Source organism: Sycon ciliatum, chromosome 4 (assembly GCF_964019385.1).
Source record: "Sycon ciliatum chromosome 4, ocSycCili1.1, whole genome shotgun sequence".
NCBI lineage: Eukaryota > Metazoa > Porifera > Calcarea > Leucosolenida > Sycettidae > Sycon > Sycon ciliatum.
Window position 1 is genome coordinate 21001600 of NC_088646.1, and position 18799 is coordinate 21020398.

The following is an 18799-nucleotide window of genomic DNA, read 5'->3' on the forward strand; positions in this document are numbered from 1 at the left end:
CCCCTACGCATTTCCAGAACAACGAACCTATTTGGAGATCTCCTACATCATACAGTACATGAACATGTTCTGCTGGTTATCAATTGAAAGAATGGTCGAGTAAGATCAGAAGGAGATTCCTCCGTGGATGTTTGGCATCAGATTTCCTTTCAGTTCCAGTGCATATTGTAGCATATTGTCTCGTGAGCGATGCGGAAGTCAACTGAATTGCTGGGGTGCTGGAGTTGTCGTTGAATCAAACTACCGTCACTAGTTAGACTACAGTACAGTTTGGACTCTTTGGGAGTAAGTGTTACTATTAATATCATGATTATGGTACAGTGCTGATTTGCACATGCGGCATCTTATAATCAGGTTTGCTTACTTGCAAGTAGATGCATTTGCATACACTGTTTTGTATCACTGTATCACATTTCAATCCATTCTAGCGTTTTTCCAATCGGTTTAGGTGGATTTGAAGAACACTCTGTATCATAAACTTAGTTACGAAGGAGACAGTCTGTTGATGATCTTCAACTATTTGAAGTACAATGTACATTGCTGACCCATTCGGGATACTTCGTGGTTATTTGACGTTCTTTATCCTCAGTTTCAGTATAATACGTGTAGAATACTCAGTAGACGAATTCCAGGTCATTCTTCTTTTCCATTGTGTACTGTTCCTCGTCATGCCGTTCTGTGTGGAGTGTACACGTTCATGTGGTGTATGTTGTGTCTGTTGTGAATGGTCCGTGCGCTGGAGTGCTGCCGTCGTACAAGTTCACTGCCTTTCAGGCAGTGAACTTGTACGGTGGCAGTGCCCTAGCGTACGTCCCGTGCACCGGGATTTATATTCAATATAAATCCCGCGCGGGATTTATACTGGCCAATATAACCATGGCTAGACGAGCGCTGATTGGCTGAAAACAGGCCCTCCGCACCGTACCATGGTATAAAAGTGCATCATCATACACTTGATCAAGTTCATGACGGGCATGAACCAGCGTGATACTGATATTAATAGTAGTTGTAGTAGAATTTATTATTTTGATAGGGAAGGCCCTACAGACGTTGCCGTTAATGACGTGCAACAAACGACCTACACGTTATTTTAGGTGTTGGTGGAGAAACCAGGCACCTAAATATTATTTAGATCACACCTAAATGACAAGGGAGTATGCACTGTAGGCGCAGGGAACGTTGGTCACCTAATTCTATTACAATCGTGTACATGTACCGGTATATCTGAAACCCGGCAGGTCCCTGATACCTAAATTTTACTACATGTGTACACCTAAAATTACATATTACTGTATACAGTACAGTAGATATTATCGATTATAAAGTCATCGGATATAGTGATCAACCGGCTGTATTGACACAAAATGAAAAATATCAAAAGCAAAACCAGAAAAAGCCAGTCAAATTATCATTATAACCAATAATAATATCGGATATAGCAATAAATCGGCCATAAGGATACAGAATCACAACCACCCCTTTGTACAGAAAAATATCGTCTATATAATGATAGCAACAAACGAGTGTAAGGCATTGATGTCTCAACTAGTTACTTAGTTACTTGGAGCCACATGTGTGTTTTGAACGGTTTTCATAGTCAGGGGCGTCGGACACGGTACGGTCACTACGGTATTGACCGTACCACTTTTTGCCCCAGGTACCCCGTGAATCAATAAAATACACTGATCTGGACTCTAAATTTCCAAAATTTTCGGCTCCACCACCCCCCCCCCCCCCACGAGTAAACTGTACTTCAGATGACTGACCATACCACACTAAAATACCTTCTGACACCCCTGATGGTGTATTTTGGTCTGACGCTTCCTGGATGATGCTTAGCAGCCAAGAAGTTCTTCACTCTGGACTGGAGAAGGTGCAGCAGCATGCATCAATGTATCAGTACGCTACATTAGCACGATTGAGTACCCACACGTGTATAATGTGTGTGTGTAAGACGCGCCCAGTTGAAAATCAATACAACTTTTTGCGCCACGACACGCGATTTGCGACAGTTGCGACAAGTAAATGCCTGTCGTGAGCTGGCGCGTATGAGTACAGTCGCAAGGCACCTGTTGCAGAAGTTGAAGAAAGTTCAACTTTGCGAAGTTGAGCGCGACGTACACAAATGGAGTACAGTTTCTACTGTGGGTGCACGTGCATAGTATTGCTAGTGCATACGGATGTCACAAACACCAAAAAGATTGTGAACCGCGTGCTGCTGTCGCAGCTCATCACAGGTGTCGCATGTCGCGTCGCAAACAGTTGTATTGTGAATCGGCCTTTAGTTTTAATATAGTGATAAATGTGAAAAATCAAAAAGGGCACGTTATAACCAATATCTACTGTACTGTACATGTCAGCATCCACTTTTTTTAACCGTCGAGAACAAATTAATGAATTGTAGTGTGTATTTCGTGAAATAAATATAATATAATTATTGTCCTTATGGTACAAAGCATTCCGTTTCGGCAGTTGCCATGCTTCCACAATATGGCTTGACAAAGAATTGAGTGAAAATGTGAGTCACATCACTACACCTGTCCACTTTCTAGTACTGTACTGTAGGTCACACTGCCAGGGAATTCCCCCGGTTCGTCACGCTGATCAACAGCTCCAGCATGTCTAGCTCACTCATCTCAACTCTACACCTGCGTGTCAGCACGTAGACGCTGAATTAACTCCAACGACAACAGCCAGTCAGTCAGTCCTAGTTCAGGAAAAGAAAAATCCACTCCACAACAGAAGCAGAAGCTGAGCCGGTCTTGAGCAGCTTTCGTCCAGTCAGCACCGTATGGATATAGCATCGATAGCATTGAATCTTAACTCACTCCATGTCATGTCTGGATACTGGTATGTTTGACTCTGTGCTCCGGGCTGAATCCACTGCTGGACATAGTGCTAGTGTGCACGGCTAGTGGCCGGTGCGCCTGCTGGTGTGACAATACAGGGAAATACTGGTGATAGACAAACCAGGCCATTGTTGATCCTGGTAATATGAACACATACACCCACACACCCACACGCACCCACACAGGCAATGGAGAGAAAAGAGAGAGTGCACAGGTCAGCAAAGCACGCAAGGCTGCCAATGCAACGGTAGCAGCAGAACACTGAGCAAACAAACATGACATGTAAACATGTGAAGTAGTCTTCGGTGAAAGTAACGACCTATAAAAATTCACATTCGACGGACTGAACAAGCTTGCAAGTCTGCTGTCAGTGACAATTCAATGCACCAGCACTGTGCAATGGTAGGGCTTCAAGCATGTGTATGTGTATTGTAACTGTTGGACACGATAAATCCTAGTATGACAAGCCAATATCATAAATAGTAGGGCTGAAACGATCATTCGATAACTCCTAACGATCAACCGATATCGTTAACGATCGATTTATTGGTTTTATCGATTCTTGTTGGCTCTACCCGTGTACGTTGAACACCTGTTTAGGAAGAAATTGCATAATACCTTCGCTACATTAGAGATGTTTGGCACCGCACTGTTGACATCTGAATCTTGTCATCACCCTCTGGCAACTGCTCTTATCTTCTCTCCCGATCTCTTTCACGGCCACAAATGAATTTTATTGTGCTTGAAAGTACATGATTGTACTCATGTTTTCGATTTCGACAGCATGTTACAAGGCGGGGACGCACAGTGCTCCTGACTACAACCATAACCCGGTTGGCAGAGTATCAAGCAAGTCTTCCATATATACTATGATTGTACTCGTATTCACTATCGGATGGAGTGCAAGGGCTAGAATGCTGTCACTGATATGCATGCATAAAAATCGTTAGCACTCGTTTTGAACACTAACGATTATCGACTGCACTCTTAACGATCGATATGCGAGTTATCGGTATAATTGTTTCAGCCCTAATAAATAGGTACATGGAAACAGGTACATACCAAGTGCACTGCCCACCATGACATCTGCAAGATACAAAAATGACAACAGAGGAAAGAAAGGCAGGTTTAGGTGGTGTCATAAGAAAAATCCCTCATGTACATTCACACTCGTAATTCACATGTCACACACGCATGCGTGCGCGCTACCACAAACAAACGAGTGCAGGCTCACACACACACCATTGGACCATTGGACGCCCATCGGCGGAGGCGATGATAGCGATGCTACAGCAGAAGCCATAGCAACTTGTGCTGGGATTGCACCATTCAACAGCTTGCAAGGCCGAAGAATTGGCCGCCACTATTCAGCCTGGTCTACACCACACAGCTGTGAAGTGGCTTTTTCTGGCCAGTGAATCCCTACTTTATGGTCTTTTTTTCTTTTTTTTTCCCGCACACACATCACACCACATACTCCGGCATGCACTGGCTGTTGGTAACCACCCAGGAGAATGAAAGAAAAGACAGGAAGAGTCTGAGAAAGAGAAGAAAGACGTGTGTGACCATAATCGTCAGGAATCGAACCCGCAACCTATCGATTGGAAATCGCTGCACATACCACTGCACCATATGGCACGCACGCACACACATACACGCACAGACGCACACACAATGTATATACCTGTACATAGTACCAAGAGTACATAACCCCAAGAGTGTGCAACTGCCTGCACAACCTCTATGCTGTGCTGCGACGGCAGAACTTCACATCACGTGACATGGTTCAAAAGGTTATGCTGGCAAACAGTGCAAAGTGACCACAAGAGAGTTGTACCCAAAGCTGGGCTGCGTACAACCCTGTATCTATCATGCAAAGAGTGCAAATAATGTGTACGGGTTCATCACGTGATGTGAAGTTCTGCCGTCGCAGACCCCATAGCTGGAGTTGCACACTCTTGGGGTTATGTACTCTTGATAGTACTACATACACACCTTGCCAGTGGTGCCGGTAGTCAGAGTATCTTGACAGACATATTGTGGCGGCAAACAGGCTGGGTGCGATCGTCAACAACAACCTCCAGGACTGACCGCGACCTCTTGGCAGGAGGATACCAAGTTGTCCAACCAAGTACAGGGAAAGGAAAACAAATGTTGAGCAGGATACTGCAGACGAAAAGAAGACCAAGCACATACACGATCATACTTGTAATTTCAACAGAAATGCCACAGCACATGCTAACATCAACAAAGACCAAGGACGCAGTAACGCAGGCAAAACAACACACACCGTCGCCTCAACAAACACGGCTAAGTAAGTACTCACAGGCAGAATGACCACTAGGAAAGCTCTTGCGGCCGTCTCGGAGCAAAAGCGGATCACCAGTGCAGTCCAGTTTCAGGCTGCCGGATGAGGTTTTAGGTATGTCATCAGTACCATGTGGAAAGCACCGATGGTAGAAATCAGGACGGGGCCTAAAGAGAGATGCAACAATCATATAAAACAAATAATATACCCAGAGTATGATTTACCAGTATAGGCATACAGAAGGCTGTTTTCGCTGCAACCATTCAAACATACCACGCGCTGGTCAGGTATTCGTGCATACCAGGGAGTAGTAAAATACTGGTATTTTACTACTCTCTGGTGCATACCGCTCTGCACCCTGGTGAATGGAGTATTCTTTCCGGCTGACAGGACTGGCCCTGACTGTGTGGTCCAGAGGAGAAAGCCATTGACGGACATGTCCCGCAAGAGAAAACACGCCGGCAACCACTATCCCACCAGCAGTAAACCACACACATGAACGGGAACAATCTGTCCCACATACATTCATACAGTATTATCTATCACATAATATGCCATGGTGCTTTGCCTTGAATACACTCGGACCTCTCCTATCCGGGCACCTTGAGACCGGGCACTGCCCGTATCTCAGATTTGCCCGTATCTCAGGATAACTCATCTACCACGTTACTGTAATGTATCACAACATCATCTTTCGCAGCAGTTTATTTGGCACGTATTGCACATGTCCAGGATGCAAAAAGAATCCATTGATAAAAATGTGTGGATTACAGAGGTTGGCTGTGACAAATAAGCACTAGCGCATACAACAAAAGTTCGAACCCCCCAAATCCGCAGAATATTTGCCATAGGAACTCAAGCTGAACGTGCCCGGTAGGGAGAGACGTGCCCGTATCTCTGGCGTCCGGATAAGAGACGTTTGAGTGAAATACCAAAAGAAACGCCAGGCTTACCTGCCAATCAACAGCTTTAGGATATTGTTCAAGACCGTTGTCAGCAATCCTGAAAGGCTCACAGCTGCAGGGAACACGAGGCAAGATACAGAACTACCATCACCATGGCAGCAAGTAAATGCAATAGCAGCGCAAGAACATACAAAGTTCAGGAAATTGCTGACAGGAAAGTTTTCAAAAATATGCGTTCATACGACCTACATTGTATACTTGAAGGCGCCATTCAAGAGACAAGAAAACACTTCCGGTATACATCCTCCTCCTCCACACACACACACACACACACACACACACACACACACACACACACGCACACACACATGCACACAGACACACAGACAGACAGACACACAGACACACAGACACACAAACACACTTTATCAACACACATCACCCACCTACTACGGAAGGAACAAGGTCAGGCGCGCTGAGACCACGGAGTGCACAACACGCCATCATCACAATCGGTGGCACTGTAAAACTCAAAACCTGCACGTGGAAAATACAAGTGAACGGCAATTCTGTTGCATCCAGCCATACCTGAACATTGTGATGTGAATTACAAATAGCACACAAGTAGAGAATACCTCTTGCTGCTCACTATTGGGGCCTCCTTGAAGAAATTTACACTTGCCTTTGTAGACCAGTGGTGCTATAGTCTACAGTATGCACAGCTAGTGTAAGAACATTAGCCAGGGAATCCCATTCCCGGTTATCGAGTGCCATCTGTTGGCGATGATCGAATGATGGCATAAGAGTACTTGGTGCCGGTACCTGTGATCGAAATGCTACAACTCACCACAGTGGTCATGGCTGTGAATGTGTCCGGCTTGTGGGGATTCTTGTACAGCCATAGCTCTTCTGCATGTATCTCTCGGTGAAATGGTTCCACGACATCCAGGTAGCTACATACCAAAGAAAAGACATTGTGAAATGTCACACCAGCCTGGTCTCTGTGCAGGATACTTATTTAGGCAGTTTATATTCAATTCCGAAGAGAATATACTATAGACTTGGTCTTATATTGTTCAACCTCCCTCCAAGGGTTATTGTTTAGAGAGAGAGAGAAAGGGAGAGAGAGAGGGAGAGAGAGAGAGAGAGAGAGAGAGAGAGAGAGAGAGAGGGAGAGAGAGAGCAAGTTTTGAGTAATGTCTCTTCCTCCAGCCGTGACTTTATCAGAGACCATGATGTTATAATTTCACGTCTCGCCAAAAATACCCTTTGTGTGTTTGTGTGTGTGTGGTGTGTGCGCGTGTATGTACCTCGTGTGCCACATCACGCACACCGGACCATGGCTTTAATTAAGGGCGAAAGCGGATTGCAAGACTTTTTTTAAAGGGTCCTCGAGTAAACAAGAGCTAATTTCCATCACGGGACATATTCTTAATTCGAGACGGCTTAGCTAGCCATTATCAATGATAACTGATATTAATGCGTCATTGTGTGAAAACTCCTGGTAACTACATTTGCTTGGCAGCACGTTAAACAAACGTACTTGCAAATTCTTCTCTTTCTCTTTTCATGGCGCACTTTATGCGCTTCTGTTACGTTCCAAAGAACTGCACATGGACTACAACTTGTGGTACCTGAATTTGTCCTTTCAGTGAAGACTTACCAAAACGCAACAAGCAAAACGAACAGGACAGCAATTTCTCCAGCCATGGAATCCATCATTATGCAGTTCCTATGTGATTGCACAGCACTACTGTTTCTACTGGTACATCTACAAGTCCAGCACGTGTTTCAGAGAACTCAAAACACCATTATTGCATTACCGGTATATTATCTATGCTTCCAATTACCGGTAATATTTTGAAAGTGATTTCGTATTTTCTACAATCATCATCGTCATGCAGTGCTGGACTCGGTTTTTGAGAAATCAAAAAGCAACAGACCACACATGGGATGGCCCTGGTTGAAAGACACTCCGCCGAAAGTTTTCGGCGCAGTGTCTCAGCGAAGGCTCGCGCGATCGAGGAGTACAATCATGCACTACACTCTACAGCTTGCCAGCTGGCGGTCGCAGCCACGGTCGAAACTGTATGACTCTGCCACCAACACTGCACCAGCTGCTGGTGCTCAGGAAATAGATTTAGGAAGTTTTTGTTTTGATTGATGGCCTCGTTTTGATGTTTGTGTGCCTCACCTTTCGTCCTGATCCTGGGTCTGGATGGTTCTTTATCTTCTCTCCTTGGAGTTCCTTTTTCTTCTGAACTGATCTGGGGAAAGCAACGAAAATGTCTACGGATGGAGATATTTCGCCAACATTGGCTGGTGAGATTATCATCAATTTGATTCTCATCTTTGAACTGAGCAATACACAGGAATTGAGGAGAACACCTTCAGCATGTCCTGTACATTATTGTTGTTGTGCCATGATTCTCTTGCAGAGTCTTGGGTTAATGTTGATGACGAGCGCAGCCACAAGTCATCGGCAGGTGCGGAGCCCTCTTACGCCGACGGCTTGCACTCCGATCTGAGTGATGGCAGTGAAATGGAGGATATGTTGGCTGAGGCAGTCAGAGATTCTGATATGGCTGCCGACTCTGAAGACACTGGACCTGAACAGCGGTATGGCGTTTGACCTACTCCATGTACTGTGTCAAAAGCCCATCACTGCATCTGCAGACTGACAGCTACGAGTTGATGTGCTGTTTTGTACAAAGTCATGTATTTCAAAAAGGTGGTGAAGGTCTTTTTGCCATTCTGGATACACATGTGCTGGAATTATTCAATATAAAGCAACAGTCGTATTTTCACTAGTACCTCTCATCCTAATGTTGAGTAATTTCAGTAAAACCCGCGCACACAATTATCGAAACCCACCGAATACATGCGTATCGACAATAAATACCGTACTCACTCGATTAGAAGGCGATGCCTTCCATGTTTTCAATGCCAGTTTTGAGGAAGCTTCAATTCACGAGGGGATTTTCTTATTTCAAATTTTCAATCCATACCAGAATTCGAATCAAATCCCTAAAATGCTCGCCCTCAAACCAACTCGGGCCCCGAGTTACATGTAGTTTGCACACACTACGTCGACGGGATCAGGACACATACCGGTATGTGCATGCATGTACATGCACGAGATCCTTTGTATGCACTTCACCTTACCATTATACATCTGTCCTTGCGAGAATTTGCGGTGTTGCCAGCAACACGAATAGGACCGCCACGAAGTGTGAACGAGACTCAGGTTTCCAATGCACAATGTATGCACGTCATCAGAGTCAACAACCCACCAAGAGTTCCATTTTTAAGGACATGCCTTGCATAGATTACGTAGAGGACGAAGAGGGAGAGAAGAAGAAGGGACTGAAACGAGATTGAGGACAAACACCAGCAAACAGGGGCTGATATTCAGGAAAGCAGCCAATCAAAACGAGCTCATGGTACTCACTAGTCATAAAGGTGTGATAGAACGGTAGAAGCTAGGGTCATAATTTGTAGTACACAGTACTAGTACAAAATAGCACCAGATGCTAGAAATACTTTGTGGCACAGTTGCATGGTACAACAATAACATACTGTAAGCGTTTAAAGTGTGACGAGTCTAACGTTTAACGATTTGCAAAACTATCCCACTTAGCGGCCACAAAATGTGACAACCCTTCCATCACACACACTTGTCTTCTATTTCTCCAGTAAAGAGGAGAGAAGGAATACATACATGTACGTGTAACGTTTCTTGCGTTAACGATGGATTCTTTCTCGTTATAACGTTAGACTTTGTGCCCCGTTAGAGATTCAACTCTTACAGTAGTACGAACTATAGCATCTCAATAATGTGCATCATGTACATCAACTAGGGTGCAAAGGTGATGGGCAGAGCTAGTGAAATACAGCTTTAATATAGTATGAACCGTAATATGAACTGAAGTAGTGATCAGTAGTGATCAGTTTACCATGGCCCGACGCTGATCCATAGCGAATGCGACTTGCTGATGTGTCTGCCACGTGCCACTTGCCACCATGCGATCCACCTTCACACTCGGGTCACGACAGTACAGTCAGACCTCGCTTAACCGCACACATTCGTTTTCCACAAAAATATCCGGATAGGCGAGGGAACCGGATAATCGAACACACATACTGTATGTATGCATGGCATATGCTGTATATCTGTAACCAACGATTTTCTTCCGGATTGCGAAGGATCTGGATAAAAAAGAACCGGATAAGCGAGGTCTGACTGTATTACAAAATGTGTAGGTGGATTTCGGTCACAGTTTCAGAATGTTGCACAAGCGATGTTATGTCTAGTGCTGAGTCGGGTAGCATTTTCTTCGGGTATCGGGTTCGGATAATTTTCCACGAGTAGCACGGGTACCCGATCGGGTAATGTTTTCATGGTAACACCACAATGCACCCCTTCCTTTACACACTGGGTAGGCATGCGGAGTATTACATCAATTTGTACACGTGCACTGTACTTGATGTCTTCTGCGACTTCGGGTTTTCGGGTACTATTCTCTACCCGTCTACCCGAGGTCCTCACGGGTAGCACGGGTACCCGACTACCCGTGCACACCACTAGTTATGTCAAACTCGCGTGAATGATGGAAAAGAAATGGAGTTACACACCAGTGGGATGTAGCTGTTGGTTCTGTTACTTGACGGCTGTTGTACACATTTCACCAAACTTATTTGAAGAGAAATATGAGTGGAATGCGCAGCCATTGAAACCATATTGTGCACATAAGAACTTCAGTTCTAGTGCTTTCTCCTAAAGTGAAATGCATGCAACCAGAACCAGTGAAACCAAGGGAAAAGTAACATCGCAGCAGTGGTAACTATTCCAACAAAGTGATAGATTTACGAATGAACCGAGGTGCAAAAAATAAAGAGGTCAACAGTAAAGTGAAAGAAAAATTAAAAAGAATCCCAGGTGCTGTGGAGACAGTAATCGTAAAATAGCAATGAATAATAATCATAATGTGCGCACTTTAATATGTCACCAAATAGCATCAACGTTTTTGTTCCATAACGTTTTCTTCTCAATGCAATCTCGTGACTGAATGAAAAAGGGAACTAAAGTAGGATGTATACACACTAAGTGAAAGAAATCAGTGTTCAGTTACAAGTAATTCAAGATGCCATAGATGATAGTGACAAAGGAATTGTCCTGGAACAAAACCTTTGCTGCTACCATGTGCTATGTTCTGATATGAGCACGCACATTATTTTATTTTCTTCTATTTTCCAACTTCACCACCCTATAGCTCAAGCTGATTTTTCTTTGAAATGATAAGGCCACGTCTGAAATGGAGCCCTCTCCCTCTCCTCCCCTGCCCCAAGTGTCTTCTGGATAAATAGAACTCCTGGGCTTCAGTTCTTGTTTATGCGACTGGTGCCATTTTGCATCCTGAATCTCTTGTAAATCAATCGTGCTACCAATGCTGCTGCTGTTTGTGTGTGTTAAATTTTAAGGCATGCTGAAGTTCCAAGTCCTGACCATCTTCTGCGTTCAAAGACTATACCTGAAGAGCTTCCTCTCCAGGAAACGAGCAGCTCAACTGATGTTCATCGACGTACCACAAGCTCGGCCACTTCATTACACAGCTCGGCAGCATGGAAGGAGTCTACCAGTCCACCAGGCGAGGCACCTCCAAGGTATGTTCCGCCAGTCCCGAGAGAATATGATGTTGATGTTTATCGTATTTTTCAGGGTCAGAGCCACCGGGGTACACTGTGAAATACCCTCCTGTCGGCAAAATGTCACATTCCACTCTGTATTTGTTTATATTAGGGGTGAAAGTTGGCACTGAGATCCCGAGTTCGAGTACTCTGATTTCTCCGATCGAATATTCGAGTATTCGAGTATTCTTGATATCCTAAAAATCGCCCACCAAGGGCCTTAAAAATCACATGGTACAACTCTGATAGAACCAATTGGCAGTCCTTTTCTCTGGTGTATTGGTTGGTGGGTCATTTGGGCTCTCTCTACTCATGCACAAATGCTCACGACACACTCTGCACATCAATATCTGCTGACTGCTGCTCTGAAACTGCAGATTTCTGTGGTGAATGCATGTACCATGTATGAGCGAGTACTCTGATTTATTCCGAGTACGATTATATTCGAAAAATCCAAACGAGCATTCGAATATTCGGTATAATTGTTTCACCCCTAGTTTATATGAAATGAACGTTTGGGGCACAAGCCGCCAGGGAAGTTGTGGTTCTCTGACCCAGAAAACACTGTAAGGCATACGAGTGCTGTATTTCAGGGTCATTGTGTTGTACTGTTAGATCAATGTTTCTTGTTGCAGTGTTTTCAGTCGCTTTTGACTCTCCTCTGCCTGCGCAATCCGTTTTCTTTTTTGTGCTTGACATGTGATCCATTGGCCAATGCTCATCCTGCATTGTCTTATAGTGAGCCGACGGATGAGTCATCCGCAGAATCCTCATTCTGGTACCGTATTTTCAGTAGCAATTATGCCCGTCTAATCGAGTAAGTCCAGTTGTTATGTACATAATACGAACTTGATATTCCTTTCTGCCCTACCTCTTTGTCAGTGTTATATATCGCATACATGTGAAGTAAAGTCAGTCTGGTGGGTTCTCTCATGAGTTTGCGTGGGCAAGGTGTAATGTGTAATATTCTGTGAGCAAAAATGGCTGCAGTGTGGGAGCCAATGTCACTTGCTTAGATCTGTACTACCTAGAAGGAGTGTGGGGCACGGAGGTCCATTCCACAGAGTAATACTCCCTGGCCCCGTGCCATATTGATTGGATACATGTGCAACAGTGCATTGGGGTGGGCCAATAGCACCGTCGTGCTGTTCCTATTCAAACCATTCTCTGGCTACTTGCCCATATGTCCTGCTCTTTGTTTAGGTTTGTCAGCTCTCACCCCAATTTGGTCATCGCAGCTACTTTCGCCACTATCGGGTAAATTTTACACTGCAGCGGCAGCATTGTTCTTGCCTGTGCCCTGTACTGTGTAACCTGTCTACGAATTGACCACTGCTCGCCTTTGCACAACAAGTTATCAGAGCGGTCGCATAGACAGGTTCTTTCAACGTCGAGTTCATCTGCTGGACTCGAACCTTGCACTCACGACACACGCTTATTCTTGGTGGCATGTGATTGCTTTATATATCCCGGATCACCTTTCTCTCATCGGACTAATTACTTAGGTAGAATCTAACTTTTAGTAGTCGGGTGCACCATCGAATGTACGGCAAATTGAAGCCCATCAAAGAAATTCTTATTTGAGCCTCTAGATCCAAAAAAGGGGGCTTATGTCATTTTTGTGCATTTTGAGCTATCTATACCATGACATTGCTGTACTCCAGCAGATCACTCTGTAAAAAAACCAGGTCCAAAATCGTTATATTTCACAGAGTTATGGGTGTTTCAAAAGTGAATTAATTATACATCGCTTAATACGGAAAACTCAACTTTGAAATGCTTTTTTCTCAATATCGCGCAAAACGACATAAGCCCCCTTTTCGGATCTAGATGCTCATTTCACTTCAGCAAGTGCAATCACAGTATGCACATATGTACCGTAGTGTCGCGTATCAGCCGGGCTTAGCCGGGCTTATTCCTGTAGAAGCCGATGTCAGGGTTAGGCTTCTATTCAAATCAGGCTTCTATTCAAATCAGGCCTGTATTCAAACCAGGTATTTCTATGTATGTCCACACTAAAACCAGGCTCATGTGCCATCTTGAAAACCAGGCTTCTATATGAGACGGGCTTTTATACAAGACACTACAATATGTGTATGTGTCCATCATTGTACTCTTGGTTGTGCTCAGCGTCTGCATCTGGCGAACACGGAGGATTGTATTCGTGTGAAAGTAGGCCGCCAAGGAGGCCACTACTTAGACTAGCCGTCATTTGGGCTGCGAGTGGTTGTGTTGAGCACGCGTACAGACCGGTTACACCTGTTTGATGGCTGCTGTATGCAGCCAACAACCTCACAACACCTTTATTTTCTAGACTGGCATCCAGGCAAGATCCAGACTGGGCACTTACACACGAATGGCTCCTATTGTACATTATTCCGCTTCGTAGCTTTGCCAGGTGCATGCCCGTGCTCATCTTTTTCTTGTTCCTGCGATACCATACCAGTTTTTTTCCCATTACAAGTTTTTTACCTCTGCAACACTGGCTTGTTGTTGGCTATGTATATTATTTAGAGCAAGTCTAGCCTTAGCAGTTCCCATAGCGTTTGTTACCTTTTCACAGTCTTCGTGTGCAGCTAACTGTTGCACCTAGACTTTTTTTCTTGCATTTCTACATGCCAGCTGCAGCTGGCACTTCCGACGTACTAGCACTTTCTCTTCGGCCAGTTTCCAGGCCTGTCAATGCGTAGATTATTTTCTCAGCTAGCAATCACGATGACTCTTCTCATGCTTACCCCTTATTCTCACCTGAACATTGTCTTTAGTGTCCAATCAGTTTTCACAGCAGTATTTTCTGACACCCAAATCATACAATTTTTTACTTTTTTAATGCTTTTTTGTGATTCTGACGTCGCTGCAGGCACGCGTTACGATATTGTATAGCTCTGTTGCAACCAGACATGAAAGGTCACGACCAATGTTGAATGATAGTGACCAAGAATGATCTTCTCCGTGCAGTGTATTGGATTTCAGTGTTACAGCACGTGCACATGTGTGGATCTCTTGCATAGCGTGTGCTGATCCTGTACGACCACCTGGTCTGTAGCGACTGCTTAACGTATGTCGTTATATGATTCAGCTAGTTTGCACACATCACATTTACTTCCAACTGTGGCCTGACTGGCCTCACATGAAATTACGATGCCAACTCCGACTCAAGGAACGGTTCAACCAGTTACCTGAAGGTGTGACATTTGATAACTTTTTTTTTCCAAAAAAGAAGAGTGGTATTAAAATTGGTTATTGAGAGGAGAGCATTCAGATGTTCATTAGTTGAGGGAGTTAAAATGTCTATGCATGGGACCTTCAGGGCCAACATGTTGCTAACACTATGTACACGCGCACACATGATGAAATACATGTCACAGCAAACAATACAAATACAACACATCCCCATCTGCTCGATCGCTGACGGGAACACATGCAGAAGAAAATATTTATGTGCAACGGAGATGATATGTACAGCTTCTATGCTCTAAAGTCGGTTATCTACAGAGATGTGAGCCACGTTGTCCAGGCACCTGACGGACCGAACGGAGCTATGCATGACCGGCAATGACATTGAAAAAGTGATAGACCTCGTCTTTGTCATACACAGCTACCTCGGTGGAACACTGAGAACACACGACCGGCTTGTACTGGTCACCCACGGATCCATCCTCCATGGCCGCTTCGGGCACTGTGGGCTGTGAATGCTCAGCAGCCGCTTCGTCTGCATCAGCTGCTCTGCCTCCACGATCAGTGCGCTTCTTGGCCGGGCGCTTCTTGTGCGGTTCTTTCGGCTTGTACTTGAGCACCTGGTCGGCTTTGATGGCACAGTTCATGACAAACATAGCCCGATATTGGCTACGGTAGATGTCGTGTCTGAGCAAAAAAAAGAGAAAAGAGAAAAGAAATGCATCATGGGCAAGAGCAGACTCTATCAGCCCCCTCCTCTAGATTCGCACAACACATACTTCAAGTAACACACAGCAAATGTCCATCAAGAAGTTCATGAGCCAAGGCACATGGAGGCCACCATCAAAATGCTAACTTGCAGTGCCTGTCGTGCTCTCCCACTAACAAAGGCACATCTGTCTCTAGACTCTCTACAGGGAGTACAGAGAAGCAGTAGTACTCCACATACCGTTGACAGTCCACACACAGAGTGGTCAAGCAAGCAGGACAGCTCAGATGCGCATCACTGCGTGGCACTGCAGTGGTCGGTTGGTCTCCTTGCGCAGCAGCAGTAGCTTCTTCAGGTGATCCGGACGCCTGTGATGAATCCGCAGCACCTTGTGAGCGTTTCTTGCGCTTGACCTTGCGTACACCTGCACCGGAAAACAAGAGATGAACAAAATCTTAAAATAGTACAGTACTGTTGGGCGCTGAAAAACGATCACACCAGAATTTTGCCAGGTGCAGAATGCCGTATTTTCCGGAGTATAAGCCGCACCTTCCATTTTTTGGCAAGAAATACAGACATCTACCCTATTTATCACCGTTAATTCGATCATCGGAGTATAAGCCGCACCCCCCCCCCTTTTGTTGGGTGAATTTTGAGTGTTCAAAGTGCGGCTTATACTCCGGAAAATACGGTACACATTATGTACATGGTGGCTCAGCTACAGTCCTGCTCAATGAAATCCAGTCACACCACTCAAGTTTGCGCCTTGCACCACTTCGCAGCCCAGTGTTCGCAGGTCTAGGGCCGTGCAACGCCCGGCGCATACTTGAGTGACGCGGCCGGATTTCATTGCGCAGCACTGTATATAGAGATTTCTAGTAATTTTCTACATGAAAAAAAGAACAGCCCAGGTTACGACCATGAGCCTTCAGTTCAGAGCAGAGCGTCTATATGTAAAGAGCAAAGAGAAGAAAGCAGCTACTATAGTACTTGTATATGCAGCAGATCACTCAGCAGCAACCACAACGCACCTCAGCTAGGAACTAACCTCGATGAGACCGCAGTTTGTTGGCCATCCACAGCTCATTGTCTTCATCAATGTCAGGATCATAGAACAGGTCGTCATTGCTGAGGACGGGGAAGCGCCTTTTTGCACTCCTCGGTATTGCACCTGGAACATAGCAGGCAAAAGAAAGTACACATACATGTGCACACGGCAATATTTAGCACAGGACATGGTGCTTGGCATCGCCACCGCAGCAGAACAAAAACCACCCCATAAAGTACAGTGAAAAATACGAAGACAGTTGCATACAGGCAGGCCAACACAGTGTCACAAAGCTGTATTCATGCACTTTGCTCTCGACAACACATCCTGTACCTGCTGGCCTAGAGCCCGATGCACCCGCACCATCCGCCACGGAATGCCGCTCTCCCTCGCCATCCGAACCGGAATCAAAGTAGATATCGTCGTAGAACTCTCCGGCTGACGCTCCATCATCGCTGGTACCAGCATTGCTGCCCGGGCGAGAGGTTTTCTTCTTCTTTGATCCCTTCTGCTTCACTGTAGCCTGGTCACCGTCATGGTTAAGTAGCATGCCGGCTGAGGATGCGCCAAAGGCATTTTGAATGACGGACTGCATGCTCAGGTCAAGTTCATCTTCCATGTCCTGTTCAAACGTGTTAGACTGCTCCGTTGTTGCCAGACTGGATGGCGGTGGCCGGGCCAGGACGTTGCGCGACTTTATCGGCGCATTCTCGTCTGCTTCTTCATCGCTACTCTCGCTGCACACGCACGCACACACACACACACACACACACACACACACACACACACACACATACACGGCATGTACAGCATGGCATTGCATTGGCGATACTCGAAATTAGTACCCTGCACAAGACTACTAGGAGCACAGCATATTTAAATGTAAAGTGTTCTCAATGCCACTACAATAGCGTGCTGAGACCCTGCATCAGGAGTGAGCAGTACATGTAAGTGTACTCCTTGGCACCTCGTGCTATTGACACTAGGCTACACACTGGCAGGAATGATTCGACTCTACAGACGGCGACTTTTGTTCAATGTTCACAGATAATTTCTTCCGAATTGGTTGAGAACTCACAAATCTAGCTCTTTTGAATTTTAGTAAAATACTCGAAATAATCGGATACTCGATCGAATATTACAAATGAGTGATCGATTGGTCAAAATAGATACTCGTTTCACCCCTACTCTACACCAATGTATCCTCTCTCCACCATCATCACCAACGGCACCATCTGCTACTCGCTCAATTTCTTGAGATCTGCTGTTTTCCCCGTAATGAGGCTGTGCCACTTTCATCTTCAACAGTACTAGTACTAGTAGCATATCGATATGACCTCATTCTTGCAACCTCCCAATGCACTTCTTGGCAATTCATGGATGTGCCTTCATGCGAATGACTCGAATAGATGACCATGCCATGCGATACCGCAATAGTGTGCACCATCTTCACATCGCATGCAGTTTAATACAAGTACATATAGTAGCCAGTTGGTAGAGTAATGATAACCTTAGTCCTAGTGGTATTTTATGAGCCCCTTCAATACCATCAAAAGTGAAGTCTTATATTTTTGAATAACTGTTGCAAACTAATGAATTGATGATAGCAGAAAATGCACTGCCGGCATCATGAATGTCCACTTCTCACGACCTAAAACAGTGACGCTTTACAGAGTGTACAGTATAGTCACTAAAATTTCTCGCAGTATTCTGGGTGGAGTAGTTGTATATCACTGACCTCTCGCATTCTTGATAGTCACCCTCGCAATCATACGAGGTGGAGTACATGACTGCTTTTAACTTGGTTGCTTTGTCTATCAAATCGAAGCACAAACTCACTAGCTAGTAGCTGGGGCCGTATAAACGATTTGGCGTCCTCTGGAGGGAGGCTTGTTATTGAACATGTGAATAAATATTGGAAATTTCAACTCCCTGCACGTCAGATCGCACTTCAAACGTTTTGCACGTGAGCTTTTGAAATTGGTTTTGAACTTTGCACAGACTGTTATGCAAAAATCCTCCTTTTCGACGATATTATCACCGATAATCTCCCGTAAGCCGTTGCGTATTGCGCACGAAGTTTAGAGACTAGAAATTTACCGTCAAAATCACTGC

The 18799-nt window shown here is 45.0% G+C and overlaps 3 protein-coding genes across 3 annotated transcripts; 1 reads left to right on the forward strand and 2 right to left on the reverse strand.

The window, feature by feature from the left end:
- Positions 1–1815: 1815 nt before the first annotated feature.
- On the reverse strand, positions 1816–7955 carry LOC135814967 (phospholipid phosphatase 5-like). The gene is made up of 8 exons (XM_065328175.1): positions 7726–7955; positions 6910–7015; positions 6509–6599; positions 6111–6174; positions 5176–5324; positions 4845–5015; positions 3912–3935; positions 1816–2986 (listed from the first exon to the last, which is right to left on the reverse strand). Exons 1-8 carry the CDS (start codon positions 7782–7784, stop codon positions 2835–2837), a joined length of 816 nt encoding a protein of 271 aa, XP_065184247.1. The 5' UTR covers positions 7785–7955; the 3' UTR covers positions 1816–2834.
- Positions 7956–8179: 224 nt separating this feature from the next.
- On the forward strand, positions 8180–14696 carry LOC135814972 (uncharacterized). The gene is made up of 6 exons (XM_065328182.1): positions 8180–8384; positions 8501–8681; positions 11544–11726; positions 12490–12567; positions 12954–13007; positions 13881–14696. The coding sequence occupies exons 1-6, from the start codon at positions 8348–8350 to the stop codon at positions 13918–13920; spliced, it is 573 nt and encodes a 190-aa protein (XP_065184254.1). The 5' UTR covers positions 8180–8347; the 3' UTR covers positions 13921–14696.
- A 242-nt stretch (positions 14697–14938) lies between these two features.
- Positions 14939–18609, reverse strand: LOC135814970 (E2F-associated phosphoprotein-like). The gene is made up of 5 exons (XM_065328179.1): positions 18423–18609; positions 17018–17421; positions 16685–16807; positions 15877–16060; positions 14939–15614 (listed from the first exon to the last, which is right to left on the reverse strand). Exons 1-5 carry the CDS (start codon positions 18470–18472, stop codon positions 15290–15292), a joined length of 1086 nt encoding a protein of 361 aa, XP_065184251.1. The 5' UTR covers positions 18473–18609; the 3' UTR covers positions 14939–15289.
- Positions 18610–18799: the final 190 nt, after the last annotated feature.

Coding starts and splice junctions, on each gene's coding strand:
- LOC135814970 (XM_065328179.1), bottom strand. CDS start 18,472: ATGTACTCCACCTCGTATGATTGCGAGGGTGACTATCAAGAATGCGAG. Junction 16,061..16,684: donor CAAACTGCGGTCTCATCGAG/GTTAGTTCCTAG, acceptor TTTCCGGTGCAG/GTGTACGCAAGGTCAAGCGC. Junction 15,615..15,876: donor CTGTGTGTGGACTGTCAACG/GTATGTGGAGTA, acceptor TTTTTTGCTCAG/ACACGACATCTACCGTAGCC.
- LOC135814967 (XM_065328175.1), bottom strand. CDS start 7,784: ATGATGGATTCCATGGCTGGAGAAATTGCTGTCCTGTTCGTTTTGCTT. Junction 7,016..7,725: donor GTTTTGCTTGTTGCGTTTTG/GTAAGTCTTCAC, acceptor TTTGGTATGTAG/CTACCTGGATGTCGTGGAAC. Junction 2,987..3,911: donor CATGGTGGGCAGTGCACTTG/GTATGTACCTGT, acceptor TCATATTACCAG/GATCAACAATGGCCTGGTTT.
- LOC135814972 (XM_065328182.1), top strand. CDS start 8,348: ATGTCTACGGATGGAGATATTTCGCCAACATTGGCTG. Junction 8,682..11,543: donor GACACTGGACCTGAACAGCG/GTATGGCGTTTG, acceptor TTAAATTTTAAG/GCATGCTGAAGTTCCAAGTC. Junction 11,727..12,489: donor CCAGGCGAGGCACCTCCAAG/GTATGTTCCGCC, acceptor ATTGTCTTATAG/TGAGCCGACGGATGAGTCAT.